The sequence below is a fragment of the Nasonia vitripennis genome, chromosome 4 (assembly GCF_009193385.2).
Source record: "Nasonia vitripennis strain AsymCx chromosome 4, Nvit_psr_1.1, whole genome shotgun sequence".
Taxonomy (NCBI): domain Eukaryota; kingdom Metazoa; phylum Arthropoda; class Insecta; order Hymenoptera; family Pteromalidae; genus Nasonia; species Nasonia vitripennis.
Window position 1 is genome coordinate 1,734,885 of NC_045760.1, and position 13,522 is coordinate 1,748,406.

General features: G+C 35.3%; 7 protein-coding genes across 10 annotated transcripts; 3 read left to right on the forward strand and 4 right to left on the reverse strand.

The window, feature by feature from the left end:
- The first annotated feature begins 16 nt into the window (after positions 1-16).
- On the forward strand, positions 17-887 carry LOC103316953 (histidine triad nucleotide-binding protein 1). The gene is made up of 2 exons (XM_008213276.2): positions 17-384; positions 535-887. Exons 1-2 carry the CDS (start codon positions 181-183, stop codon positions 802-804), a joined length of 474 nt encoding a protein of 157 aa, XP_008211498.1. The 5' UTR covers positions 17-180; the 3' UTR covers positions 805-887.
- LOC100122177 (dihydrofolate reductase) lies at positions 856-2,271 on the reverse strand. The gene is made up of 5 exons (XM_008213277.3): positions 1,880-2,271; positions 1,487-1,642; positions 1,281-1,404; positions 1,096-1,205; positions 856-1,028 (listed from the first exon to the last, which is right to left on the reverse strand). The coding sequence occupies exons 1-5, from the start codon at positions 1,960-1,962 to the stop codon at positions 947-949; spliced, it is 555 nt and encodes a 184-aa protein (XP_008211499.1). The 5' UTR covers positions 1,963-2,271; the 3' UTR covers positions 856-946.
- On the forward strand, positions 2,104-4,047 carry LOC100122163 (homocysteine S-methyltransferase). Its single transcript, XM_001605717.6, has 2 exons — positions 2,104-3,234; positions 3,301-4,047. The coding sequence occupies exons 1-2, from the start codon at positions 2,676-2,678 to the stop codon at positions 3,711-3,713; spliced, it is 972 nt and encodes a 323-aa protein (XP_001605767.2). The 5' UTR covers positions 2,104-2,675; the 3' UTR covers positions 3,714-4,047.
- Positions 3,731-5,156, reverse strand: LOC100114343 (mediator of RNA polymerase II transcription subunit 21). The gene is made up of 3 exons (XM_001607763.4): positions 4,915-5,156; positions 4,711-4,825; positions 3,731-4,641 (listed from the first exon to the last, which is right to left on the reverse strand). Exons 1-3 carry the CDS (start codon positions 4,954-4,956, stop codon positions 4,247-4,249), a joined length of 552 nt encoding a protein of 183 aa, XP_001607813.1. The 5' UTR covers positions 4,957-5,156; the 3' UTR covers positions 3,731-4,246.
- An 82-nt stretch (positions 5,157-5,238) lies between these two features.
- LOC100122151 (Bloom syndrome, RecQ helicase-like) lies at positions 5,239-11,203 on the forward strand. Of its 2 annotated transcripts, none has more exons than XM_008213275.4 (14): positions 5,239-5,719; positions 5,797-5,971; positions 6,047-6,784; positions 6,864-7,638; positions 7,702-8,006; positions 8,077-8,298; positions 8,371-8,732; positions 8,804-9,062; positions 9,153-9,539; positions 9,601-9,751; positions 9,829-10,016; positions 10,082-10,436; positions 10,509-10,716; positions 10,794-11,203. In XM_008213275.4, the coding sequence occupies exons 1-14, from the start codon at positions 5,634-5,636 to the stop codon at positions 10,936-10,938; spliced, it is 4,356 nt and encodes a 1,451-aa protein (XP_008211497.1). In that variant the 5' UTR covers positions 5,239-5,633; the 3' UTR covers positions 10,939-11,203. The 2 variants fall into 2 exon arrangements, with proteins under 2 accessions (XP_008211497.1, XP_016840400.1); XM_016984911.3 differs by having other exon boundaries at positions 6,047-6,781.
- LOC100122134 (succinate dehydrogenase assembly factor 2, mitochondrial) lies at positions 11,147-12,569 on the reverse strand. Its single transcript, XM_016984918.3, has 3 exons — positions 11,861-12,569; positions 11,633-11,784; positions 11,147-11,557 (listed from the first exon to the last, which is right to left on the reverse strand). Exons 1-3 carry the CDS (start codon positions 11,888-11,890, stop codon positions 11,284-11,286), a joined length of 456 nt encoding a protein of 151 aa, XP_016840407.1. The 5' UTR covers positions 11,891-12,569; the 3' UTR covers positions 11,147-11,283.
- LOC100114417 (translation machinery-associated protein 7 homolog) lies at positions 12,200-13,390 on the reverse strand. Of its 3 annotated transcripts, none has more exons than XM_008213272.4 (2): positions 12,785-12,912; positions 12,200-12,569 (listed from the first exon to the last, which is right to left on the reverse strand). In XM_008213272.4, exons 1-2 carry the CDS (start codon positions 12,892-12,894, stop codon positions 12,374-12,376), a joined length of 306 nt encoding a protein of 101 aa, XP_008211494.3. In that variant the 5' UTR covers positions 12,895-12,912; the 3' UTR covers positions 12,200-12,373. The 3 variants fall into 3 exon arrangements, with proteins under 3 accessions (XP_008211494.3, XP_031784922.1, XP_031784921.1); XM_031929062.2 differs by lacking the exon at positions 12,785-12,912 and adding an exon at positions 12,660-12,684; XM_031929061.2 differs by lacking the exon at positions 12,785-12,912 and adding an exon at positions 12,925-13,390 and having other exon boundaries at positions 12,318-12,569.
- Positions 13,391-13,522: the final 132 nt, after the last annotated feature.

Below are 13,522 nucleotides of genomic sequence, written 5' to 3' on the forward strand. Positions count from 1 at the left end.
CCGCCGTGCACAATCGTTACATATAGAGACGCGACTCGAGAGTTGTAAAATGAACACTTCAATATCGGACGTATATACTTAGTCTCATTTTTTTCAAATCATTCAAAAATTGTATAATCATCAAAGAGAAATATGTGAACGCGACCTAAGCGGTGGAACTGTGAAACTACCTAGTATAAAATGAGGTTTCTGCTCAAGGCTGTCGCGAGTGCATCAAAACAGCTGCGGCACGTAGATAAAAGCTTTTTAGGCTCAGTTTCAAACGTCCGAAAAATGGCGTCTGAGGTTGAAAAAGCGCAAACAGCTACGCCCGGCGGCGACACTATTTTCGGGAAAATACTCCGCAAGGAAATTCCCTGCAAGTTCATTTACGAAGATGATCAGGTAAAGTATCCATTTTTTCTAACTTTTGTTAGGTTCACGAACTACTTGTTCCGTGTGAAGCCACTTTAGAAAGCTAACCTACAATCTTATTTTTCCGTCTACGCTTATCTTATCTCTAAAATTAAGTAATAACGAAATTCGTCTTTGCAGTGCGTAGCTTTTCACGACATCAATGCACAAGCTCCAGTACATTTTTTGGTCATTCCTCGCAAACCAATCTCCCAATTGTCAAAGGCAGAGGATGAGGATGAAGCTGTTCTTGGTCACCTTATGAATGTTGCCCGCAAGGTTGCTAAGCAGGAAGGATTAGATGATGGCTTTCGGCTAGTTATCAATGATGGCAAACATGGAGCCCAATCTGTATTTCACTTGCATTTGCACGTCCTTGGAGGACGTCAATTGCAATGGCCACCTGGCTAATTCATTAATACAAAAGCATTTAAGATTTGAAATAACTGAAAGTTATAAAACTAATATTTTAAAATAAAGCTTTATTCAGAATATTTCTTTTGGCATATACTTTTTATCTTCTCTTATATAAAAGTTATTTCAAGCTGCTCAATCAATTCTGTTTCTTCTCATACACTTCGTATTCAAATTTAATGTCCTTCTCTTCTTGAATTCCCTCAGGGACTTCTGGATCTCTGATGGATTAATTTGAAGAATGAATGTCAAATTATTCCAGCTTAATCATTAATAATCTATACTCACTTTACTAATATGTAATCATTTGGAATCTCTGGGAAGAAGGCATCACATTTAAAATCTTTTTTTACTCTAGTTAAATAAAGCCTATAGAAATTGGGTGACTCCATACTGGTCTGAAATTTACATATTTTTAAAATGACTATAGAAATTACAATTTATTTGAATAATTTAAAAAGTATTGTACTCACTTTGTAGACTAAACTACCTCCAATGACCCATACTTGTTCAACCTTATCTTTCAAAGGACTCTGAGAAATCTTTTCAATTGCTTCAGGCAAATTCTTGCATACAATAGCATCTTCACCCAGGTCACTAATAGAATATATTTTCTTTTAATTTATTAATACACATATGAGCATGGCTATAAAATTGATAGTAATAGGCAGTTACATACAGTGGCTGGGATGTGAGCACCATGTTTATCCTGTTTGACAGGGGTTTAAATTTCTTAGGAATACTTTCCCAAGTTCTCCTACCCATCAAAACTACATTTTTTTTATTCTCATCTTTCGTTGTCGATGTCATTTTCGTGAAGAAATCCATTTCTTTTCTGCAAAGAAAAAATGCAGTAATTATATAAGATGTCAGGTATAACGTCGCATAATTAGCGGTAATAAAAAACTTGCATCCAGCATTATTTTACGAAGCGAAAATTAAAAGCTAAGTAGACATTGTAGTTCACGTTTTAAAATAAAAACAAAAAAACATAACAAGTAGCCGTTAGAGGTTATATATTCTTCGATTTTTCGTAAAAAGCTTAGCTGAATAACGCTGGAATGAAAATTACCTCAAACGCCACGGCAAATCTCCGTTGACGCCGATTCCCATGTTCTCGCATGCCGCCGCAATTAATTTCAATTTGACTTGCATTTTCACTGATTTCCAGTGTCAAACAAAGAACGAAGGAGCCCGCGTTTTTTCGGATTATATAGAGGTCGAATGATATTACGCGCGAGGTTACAGTGTAAACCTATACCTATATATATATACATTTACGGAATGCAGCGATACTTTATTGCAGAGATTGAAAGTTGAAAGTAACGTTCTCTCTATACTTGAGATTTCTTCTCTATCGACGATAATAATAGGTAATCGATTTAACATTCCACTGGATTTGTTTTTTGAAAATTGCAAATAACAAAGCGCTCGAAAAATGATCGAACAGTTTTATCAAAAATAGAAGCAAAAATGTTGACTTTTAATTATTTTTATGAAGATTTTAATCGTATAAGCAAAAAATTTTATTTATTAAAAATTTAATCATAATTTTTCATTGTCTCGCTACAAAGAATGATAAAAATTCAAATATTTCATACGATAAGATTATTAAACAGACGCGGTGTATCATATCGTGCTGATTATGCTAAAATGAACGGAATAAAAGAAACTTTTAAGTATAGGCTTATACGTTGAATATATACGTAAATATAGCATAAAGTTAATGCGTATGTACACCGGGACACCGGGGATAGCGCATCACGTGCGCTGTGCACGCATTTCAACGTTGGCCGCCGGCACATGCACATCGGCTCTCGAAACGTTAGTACATATCTTGTTAGCGAAAACAAAACAAAACGGCAACAATGACAAGCGACGTGAAAGTGATAGACGGTGGTTTCTCGACGCAACTCGTCACCCACGTAGGCGAGGTCATCGACGGCGACCCTTTGTGGACGAGCAGGTTCCTCTACAGCAACCCCGATGCCGTTTTCCAGACGCATCTCGACTATCTGCGAGCCGGTTCTCACGTCATCGAGACGGCCACCTATCAGGCTTCCATTCCCGGATACGTCAAGTATCTGGACAGGACCGAGGAAGAAGCTCTGCAATTGATTAAAACGGCAGTGGAGCTCGCCAAGAAGGCTGTCAGAGTTTACAAGGAGGAGATAAAGGGCAAGGATGTGTCCAACCCTGAGCCCATGGTAGCTGGTTCCATTGGACCCTACGCTGCTTATTTGCACGACTGCTCAGAGTACACTGGAGGCTCGTACGCTAATATCGAATCAATGGACTCTATCGTCGAATGGCATAGACCCAGATTTGAGGCACTGATTAATGGTGGGGTTGATCTTTTGGCTATTGAGACAATTCCATGTGCCAGAGAGGCTGAAGCACTAGTTGGATTGTTAAAGCAGTATCCTGGTATGATATTATTTATTTCAACTGCTTTTTTACACAACAATGTCTAAAATTGCATCATTTTTTCAGACACTAAAGCTTGGCTTTCTTTCTCATGTAAAGTGGATGGAAAGAGCATAGCTGATGGTTCTAGCTTCAAGCAGACTGTTTTGAAATGCTACAAAGCAGCATCAGGACAAATCGTAGCATGCGGTGTCAACTGCCTTGCTCCAAGATCAGTAACTCCTTTATTGAAGTCCATCAATGAGAAAGAAATCAATCAGTTTATACCCATGGTTGCCTATCCAAACAGTGGAGAGAAATATTCATCCACAACTTTCAGTTGGACCATAGACAACGATTTTCACCCACCAGAGGAATTTGTAAAGGATTGGCTTGATATTGGAGTACGCTACATTGGAAGCTGCTGCAGGACAGGTTCCAAAGACATTGAGAGAATTGCAGCAGAAGTCAAAAGTTGGACCAAAAGTCGTTTGACTTGAGGTAAAAAAAATATTCCTTTTCAATTTAATTTTCTGTCATTTATTATCGTAAGTCAACTTAGTTTGAAAATGTATAAAGTTCAATTTCAAAAATTTCTCATCAGTTACAAAAAAAATGCTCCAAAGACTTTTAGTTTCACAGTGTTTTGATGACACTATCAATAATTATACTCTACTAAAAATTGTAATCTAAATTTTCTAATAACACTTTTGATACTTCTTTGTAAAAAAAAATATAATAAAAAAAATAAATAAAAAGTTTGTAAATCAAAGCTCTAATTGTCTTATTTTCCAAACATTATAGCTAATAAATGAAAAATTAAGAATAAATTGACCTAAAATATGAATCATTAAATAATGTACCTAATATTTCCTAGTAATTTAAAAACTCGTTAGTTTAATCATTACATTTTTTACATTGAATACTCATATAAAAATAGGTATATGAATTTATGCAGTTGTAAAAAGTAAACTTCTCTCATCATAGAAACATTTACTTAGAATTGAAATAAAAGGAACCTAAAAGTTTATTTTTAGAGTTGCATAGAATTTGCTGATGCGTCAGGTATTGAATGATTTTTTGCATTTACATTGTTTTGAGTTTCTTGTTTGATACTTATACTACTAGTAATACTACTTGTACTAAGAGGTTGAGATGGGTTTATCACTGTATTTGCTGTAGGATTTTGCATATCCAACTGACTCTGTGCAATGTCTTGTAAAGCAGCTTGAATTCGTTGCAAAAGTGCCTCACCTTGTCTCACAACATCTTCAAGCTGCTCAGCTGCTTCTTGATTTTCTTGCTCTAATCTACTAAGACTAGCTACTTGTAATTCTTGAGATGATTCTTCACTAGGTAGACTGTCAATCAAGGTATCGATATCTTTGGCACATCTTGCAATGAGGGTTGCAAAAAGTGCAGCATAATCTACAAAATTAAAGTTCTTGTAATTCGACGTAGTAAAATTTACAATAAAAGACTTGATTTGTTTATTACCTTCTTGGGACTGATTTGGTTGTTGTGGAGTGCTGATTCGATCAAATCCCGGAAATTTGCTAGGTGTTGAATACTGTTGTAAAATGCCGACACTGTTGCAGAAATATTCTGCTTGCTAAAAGCGTATAAAAATAGTTAAATCGCCTCGATAACCTAGTGATTGCTTACAATAACAGCTTACTATAATAATGTAACTAGTTTTACCTGATTTATCGTATCTTGTAATTGGGTTAAGCGATCCGCCATTATAAACTCAAATTGGATTTGGTCCTCTTTTACTCTTAATCTGTTTTCTTATAAACTAATATTGTCTAAAATAACGATTTATTATTTATGCATACAGTTGTCTCTATTTAATTGCCTAAGTTCTATCCAACTTATAAAACATTAGCATAGTGCCATTTTTTCACAACAGCTCGGTACCGAGTGAAGTGAGACTCAATACGTCTACGAGTCATATCGAGTTACACCACACGTGTATGATTCTCGGGGCAGGGTGGGGAGATGCGAGATTTTCCATCCTTTTCTTGAGGAAAGTTTTATGGTGCTAACTTCAAAAGACGCGATTTTCCCGCAAAAAGTGCGTGAAATGAACAGGACCTTTTCAGCAGTCGCCCTGTGAGCATGTGAAAAAGAATAGACAAAGGAAAAATGGGTTGACCTGCAGAAACGGGTGGTTTTGTTGAAAATTTTTAATTGTTCTTTTGCTTTTGTTTTTATTGAGATGAGAATAAAAGTGTACGGGATTACCACTTACAGTACAAGTTAATTTAGAAATGTTAATTTAACAACGAGCGTATGCAAAATGTTTAACGTAACCTCTTCAAAATAAACAGTGTTTACCAAAAATTTTGAATTCACTCACACACACACACACACACATGTTAGGATATCAGTGCATAACCGATAATATTTGATCAAAAATGTCAAAAAAAACTCGCCAACAAAACCTCCAGCTAACTCTGTCAGGATATTTGAAGAAAATGGAGAAAAAGAAGATCTTGCCTAAGTATGAAAGACATTCTTTCAGTAATATTCGTTTCATTTGGTCTTGCTTGAACTGTTTTCAAATTTCAATTTACGCAGACGTATGCTGATCAGTGACAGTGAAAATGAAGAAGAGGATGAGAACAATGAAGAGACTGATGCTACTAAGTCTAATTCGTCAAATTTGTCTGATGCTATTGATTTAACTAACATCCCTTCAGGTCTTCCAAGACAAATGCTTGCGGTTTCTAAAATGGACTCCATCATTTCAATTGTAAGATTTATCTTAAATAATCAATTTAGAACATTTTAGTGCCTTTAATAAAACAATATATTAATTCTATCACAGAATAGTTCAATTGATGATGATGACTTCAGATCTGATCGAGCTCAATCTCCGATTCCATGTATTGATGATTCAGTTAAAAAAGAAAATTGTTCAAGAAAAGCATTTGAACTTTGCAACTTACCTATAAAAACAAGAACCTTAGCTGAAAACAGTTCTACCGCTGATGGCACCATAAGTGCAGAAGGTAACAACAATTACAAGTTATCAACAGTTATAAGAAAAGATGTTTCAAATTTTGAAAAAAGCACAAAATCAAATGTTAAATACAAATTTGATGATAAAAACAAAGAACACGATTTTCGAAGTTTGATAAGTGAAACATCTAGTTCAGATGATGAAAAAGAGTTTCAAAGTAAAAACATCAAGAAGTTACAGAAAAAGTCACAAACTATAAGAAAGATAAAAAGCAGCATTATAGATAGTGATTCTTCATCTACTCCATCGCCTATAAAAAATGTAGCAAACACTTCATTTGAAGAACCTACATCTAAAGTTTTCAAAAAATCTGCAAGAAATATTATTGACAGCGATACATCATACTGTGCATCACCTTGTAAAGAAAATACATTACCGAATATCAACAAAGGTTCAGTAAGTCCAAATAATGTTTTCACAAAAGCAGCACTGTCAAATTCAAATGCTGAGACAAATTTGAGACCTCTAGGTTTCAATGGTGTATTAGATAAATGGATTGAAGTAACAAACAATGGTTCGTTAGTTTCTGTCAATACTCAGGTAGTAAGTAATGACTGATTGTTATATGGTATTGATGCACAATTGCAAATATTCTCTAATTGTCTCGTATTCTTTTACATAGGCATCCAAAGAAAAACTAGAATCAGGGAAAAATGATTTAAAGGATTTACAGATACAAATACTGGAAAAATTTTTTAATGCTTTTGATAAAATCCCTGTTACTACTTTGAATGAGTTTCCAGAGTTTGATGCTGAAACATGTCAACGTTTGAGAAGTTTGTATCATAGAGTTAAAGCCAAAATCAAGCAGACTGATAAAAAATTGCAAAATATTAGTATTCAGGAAGAAGAACAAGAAATTGAAAAAAAATTTGCAAAAGATAAACAAGCATTGAAAATTTTGCATGAAGATTCCCTTACTGATTATGAACCAGATCAAGATCATCTTTTATCAGCAGACTATGATCAAAGTCACAGATATAACTACAATGAAACTACTGAAAATAAACGTTTACAATCTACTAGCCAACCAAAAAGCAGTCAAAGCAGTGAGTCTCCTCAAACTCCACCTGTAAATGGTCAAAAGAAAGGACGTTTTCAATTGAAAATGCCTGTTAAGGCAACTATAAATCCAGTGGCATCAAAGAAGATTGAGGAAATGATGGAAAAATCATTAGTCATAAAGCCAAATTCAGAAGAACTTCAGTCTAAAACGTCATTTTCACAATCACGTTACTTAGAATCTTCAAATGATACTTGGAGTAACTTTGAAACAAATAATGTTTCAAAAAAGACTGATAATCACAACAAGTATGATCAACGAAATAATGTTGTAGAACAAGATAGTCCAAACGATTTTGCAATGATACAGCAAATGTCATCATGGAGTGGCTTTGGTAAATTTTTTTGTTGTGGAATTCAATTTTTTTTCAGACTTTTAATGAAATTCTATGTTTCAGGTGACAATTTCTCATCTGGCAGTAGTGGTTATAAAATGGAAAAAAGTCTAACTCAACAGTTGTGTGAACTTCCAGATATAGATAAAAATAAAATTAACATGATTTCAGAGCCTGATTACGGTTATGTGCAATCGAATTGTAATACTAGTTCGCAAAAATTCTCTCAAAATAGCACTAATTCTAAAACCGAATCAAAATCCAATAGTAATGATGTGGTTGCTCAGTTTATTGGAAATTTCAAGAATGACGGCGTTAGCGGAGAATTCGATAGCATGAAATATCCTCATTCTAGAGAAATGATGAATGTTAGTGACTAAAATTATATAATGTTCTTCACAGGAAATTTTTTTTTACAGCAATTCGAATTTGTTACAGGTCTTTAGACAAAAATTTGGTCTGTACAGCTTTAGACCAAACCAGTTGCAAGCTATAAACGCGGCTATTTGTGGCTATGACTGTTTCATTTTGATGCCTACTGGTGGAGGCAAATCTTTATGTTATCAACTACCGGCTTTACTTACACCGGGAGTAACGATAGTCGTGTCTCCCTTGAAGAGTCTTATCATCGATCAAGTGCAGAAATTAATTTCTCTCGATGTAAGAACCATAGATATTAAAATAAAAAAATCTTTATACTTATTTAATTCTTACCTGTTTTTGTTTTGTTAGATATCAGCGGCTCACTTGTCTAGTAGTGTGACAGACGAACAGGCACAGTCAGTTTACAGAGAATTGGCAAAGAAAGAACCTTCTTTGAAACTTCTTTACCTGACGCCGGAAAAAATCTCCGCATCTCAAAAAATCGGCGATGCGCTTAGGGCTCTTTACGAACGAGGAATGTTAGCGAGATTTGTGATCGATGAAGCTCATTGCGTCAGTCAATGGGGCCATGATTTTAGGCCAGATTACAAGAAACTTCAATTGTTAAGAAAAAATTACCCCAAAGTTCCCACAATGGCATTAACTGCTACGGCAACTCCACGTGTGAGAACTGACATTCTTCATCAACTGGGCATGACTAATCCCAAGTGGTCGGTATAAAATGCATATCAATGAGTTAACTGATCCTAAAAATTGTTTTTGAAAAGATGATACTGTTTAGGTTCATGTCGAGCTTCAATAGGCCTAACTTGCACTACGTTGTAACTAGCAAAAAAGGTAAAAATTCGACGGAAGAAATCATTGAAATGATTAAGAGAGATTTCAGAAACGATTGCGGCATCGTCTATTGCCTTTCTCGAAAGGATTGCGATTCCTTTGCGGATACAATGAAAAGTAACGGAATTAAAGCTCTAAGCTATCACGCTGGACTCAGTGATCATCAAAGATTAGAAATTCAAGGCAGATGGATTTCAGAACAGGTATAGTTTTAGACAAGTAAAATTTTACAAATGTACAAATATTAGCTTTATACATAAAGCATTATTGTAATGATTTTTATTTGAGTACAGATTAAAGTTGTCTGCGCTACTATAGCGTTTGGTATGGGTATAGACAAGCCTAACGTCAGATTCGTGATTCACGCTACTCTGCCCAAGTCTATCGAAGGCTACTATCAAGAAAGTGGTCGCGCTGGTCGCGATGGTGAAAATGCAGAATGCATTTTGTTCTATCATTACGGTGATATGATGAGGCACAGAAAAATGATAGAAGGTGATAGCACATCTAATTGGGAGGCTCAAAAAACGCATATGGATAATTTGTTCAAGATTGTTGCATTTTGCGAGAACAAGACTGATTGTCGCAGAGGATTGCAATTAAATTATTTCGGAGAGATGTTTGATCGATCTATATGTATCGCTAGAAAGCAGACTACTTGTGATAATTGCAGAAATCAGGTACATATTTTGAGCTTTTGAATTTTCAAAACATTTTGATACTAATTATTTTCGCTTTCAGGGACGGTTCGTTAATGAAGACGTTACTGAAAATGCTAAAGCATTAGTAACGTTAGTTCGAGATTTGACTAAACAAAGAGGTAACAGCGCTACTATTTTATACGTGACGGACGTTTACAAAGGAAGTAATTTAAAAAAAGTCAGAGATCAAGGTAAATATTGAATACAGGATTGTTGATCGAAAACGAATGTCATGGATTCAATTTGAAAAAATTTTGTTTACACAAAGGTCACGATCGTCATCCTTTGTATGGGCACGGAAAATCTTGGCAGAAGAATGATATCGAAAGATTATTGCATAAATTAGTGATCGACGGTTATCTTAAAGAAAACTTGTATGTAAATAATGAAATAACGTGTTCCTATGTTGGCGTTGGACCGAAAGCCCAAGAGTTAATGACTTCAAGCAGTATTCAGGTGTGTGCAAACACCATACTAAAAATAATATTAATTCTACAGTTCATTAAAAATCTTATTTACAGATATTTTTACAAACAAGAAAAGAAGAAAAATCAGCATCTTCATCTTCGGTCGTTGCTACGGTTACCAGCTCGTCAAGTACTTCTGATAATAATAAGCAAGACTACAACAAGGGCATAAATGAGCTGAAACAAAAATGCTACACTGAACTTGCTGAAATTGTCAATGGAATCGCTGGCGCACTTGACGTTTCGGCTAACTCTATTATGAATATGGTAGCCCTTCGTGTTATGAGTCAGCAGTTGCCTGAATCTGAAGAAGACATGCTGAAAATCCCGCACGTTACGAAAGCTAACTTTGACAAATATGGTAAAGCTTTACTCGATATAACACAAAAATATGCAGCCGAAAGATGCGGTAAGTGCGTCCTATAGTAAGTATATATTCACATGACGTGAATTGAAATAATTTGCCATATGTTTGTTTCAGTATTGTTAGCTGAACAACAAGAGGCCGAGAAAGCAAGGGGCGCAGCTGCATCTGTAGCGAGTGCACCGTACATCGACGAGGACGACGATTGGACAGAAGCTGCAGGCACGAGCTCGGGAGGTGGCAGAAAAAGAAAAAGCGGATTTGGGGGCAACTTCAATTTCAAAAAATTCAAGAAAAGTACTGCAAGTTCTAAGCGTGGAGCCAGGTAAAACTTTATTTTTGATTATTAAATAATGTCTACTTTTCTGCAAGCGTTATAAACGATTTCATTATGTTGAGCAGGAGTTCGTCAAAATCTAAAGCTGGTAGTGGTGGCAGCAGCGGTAGTAGTAGAGGCAAAGGCTCAAGCTCTAAATCGCGGGGCCCAGGACTCGTTGACTTTTCTAATAAAAAGCAGAACCCAGGACGATACGTAAATCTTCTTTAGTTTAAAATTTTTTTTTTCGTTTAAATTATTCCCGTTTCTAGTATTGTCTATCGTTTAAGTTCGTAATGTATTATTGCTTTTCATGCTGAATGTTATGTAGTTACTATTTATAAATTTATATTACGATTATAAAGTTAAACATAGATTATTTAAAGTACGAAAAACTTTTTTGCGTCTGTTTATGTAAATAAGAGTTGATAATGCGTAATTTTATACTTTTATAAAGGTGAATAAATTTTATTAAGAATTTTGATAATATAAAAAATAAATACTATTAGTATTTAATATAAGTACTTTCATACTTAATGTAACACCTTACAATATACTACAAATAATTTAACTTATTTAATACAAGTCTGGTTGCGTGATGCGGGCTTCCCTATGTTCGTTTTTTATGTGTTTTTTGAGTAAGTCCATCACCTCGTTTTCGAATTCAGGTGGAACTGGTTTGACTTCTGCAGCCCAATAAAATATGTCCCAATCATTTGATGGTAGGTTTATCAGACGGTCATACTGCTTTAGTTGTTCTTCATTAAAGTGATCCAAGTATTTTTTGGCAAAAGTACTCAAAAGAAGTCCATTTTCAAGCATACCGCGTTTTCGCGACTGGTATAGTAATCTGATAGTAAATTCGTAAAATTAATAAAAAAGTTGTATAACTCTGACATTTGCGTTAGATAACTTTGATATTTACCGTGCTTTTTTCACGCTAACATTTTCTCCTTCCCTTTCCGTATAGAGGGGTATACTTGGTTCTCGACCTTCTGGATGATTTAGATCATATTGGTCTTTGCTGCTTACTGGGCAAGTTGTGGAAAATCTCTGAAGAGCTATAAAGGGCCTAACCTAAACAGTATTTTTAGATCAACACAGCTATCTTTGAATTTTACAGAACGATGAATATCTAAATATTTATGTTTACCATTGTGCTCCACCTTGAAATGGTATTCATATTGGAAAAAGTTTTTATTTTCAAGTTCTCCAAAAGCTTTGCTCAAAGATTAACTCACCAAGTAAACATTACCTTAGCCTTACCGTGCTGTGAACAGGCTTCCTGAATGGAACCGTGTGTGGCAGCACTGAATATCAATTTGCAAACTTCAAATTTTTCTTATATTGAATTTTATTTCAGTAAGTTTTTTGAACAACTGTATATATCATGTATATGTATACTTGTTTTAAATACAATCAGTCAATATATTAATGCTATAGTATTAATAACAATCATTATTAATAATGGACAAAAAAGAGATAGAAAATGTTTTAAAAAAAGGTATACGGTACTTTTATTACTTACAAATGTAATTATTCTTAGGTATAAATATAGTTAATTTTAATTATATTTAATAGATGTTGAAGAGCAAGTGAAAACTAGGACATGTGTGGCAGTAGAAGAGATGTTTTTAATAATAATTAATAATTTAAAGTACAAGGATCATTTCTTTCCAGACTTTTTTATGCCACCCGTGACAAGTGGTCCTTTTTGGCCTGCTTTCTTTGCTGCCTCCGCAAGTGCCTTCTGTTGTTCCTTTTGCTTTTGCTTGAATGCCAATTCATCGTCATCTAGCTCTTTTGATTCCTTTTTTGGGGCCTTAAGAGGCTTCTTCTTGCCACCTTCGCGTCCAGACATTCTGAAAGCAGAAGATGTACAAAAAATTAGAAAGTTTAATCAAAGTTGTCATAATATTGATGCAGAGAAATTCTAAAATATTTTGTTTGACCAATTCAAATACGATAAAAATTAGCTGCCTCTATTGCAGCGTTATCAAAATTGAACGAGGAATAATTTCAAAGCGATCTCGTGGATCCCCATGCAAAATCATGTGCAAAATTACTGAAAGTTAACCTCAAACTTCCGTAACTATCGACTTCTCCTCGAGTACTAAATTGCCTAATACTTGTGCGTATTACGGTATCAGCCACAGAGTGATAACAATGTCCTTGCGCAATTATCATAATAAAATATAAAAATAATTTATTACTTACTTGAACTAATATGCGGTTGTTGGACTTAAAAAACTATACTGGATAATTACACGCGCGACGAGTGCTCACCAAGCCAATCACCACGTCGTGCCGTGCGTCTGCTGCATCGAGTTTGCTTACCGATAGTCGATAAAACGCGGTTTGCGCTCATTAGGTGGAGACCTCTACACGTGATAAACACACACCAGGACAGCACAGCTGATTGTCAGATGATCGAAAGGGCTGCCAACCGTCTCTGCCTGGCACTGGCACAACAGGCCGTTTTTGCGCGAAACTTACGCTTGATTAAGCGATATTTTGTTCGCGAAAATTTCAATGACAGCTCTCGCGAGTGTCGCTCTCGCGTTCTTCGATATTTTTCAAGTCAAGTGCGATGGGTTTAACGATTTTCCAACGATTCGATTTTGGGGAAAATGCGATCGAAGACGCCCAGACACTACTCTCGGGTTTCCTTTGTGTGCGGCCCGTATAGCAGCCGAACAGTAGCTGCTGCTGCAGCAGACAAACGGCAATCGATATAATGTCAGGGCAACGCACAAAGGAAACGCTATTTAGGTCTTGTTACTGACTCGGTATATTTTTTCGCGATATATTTTTA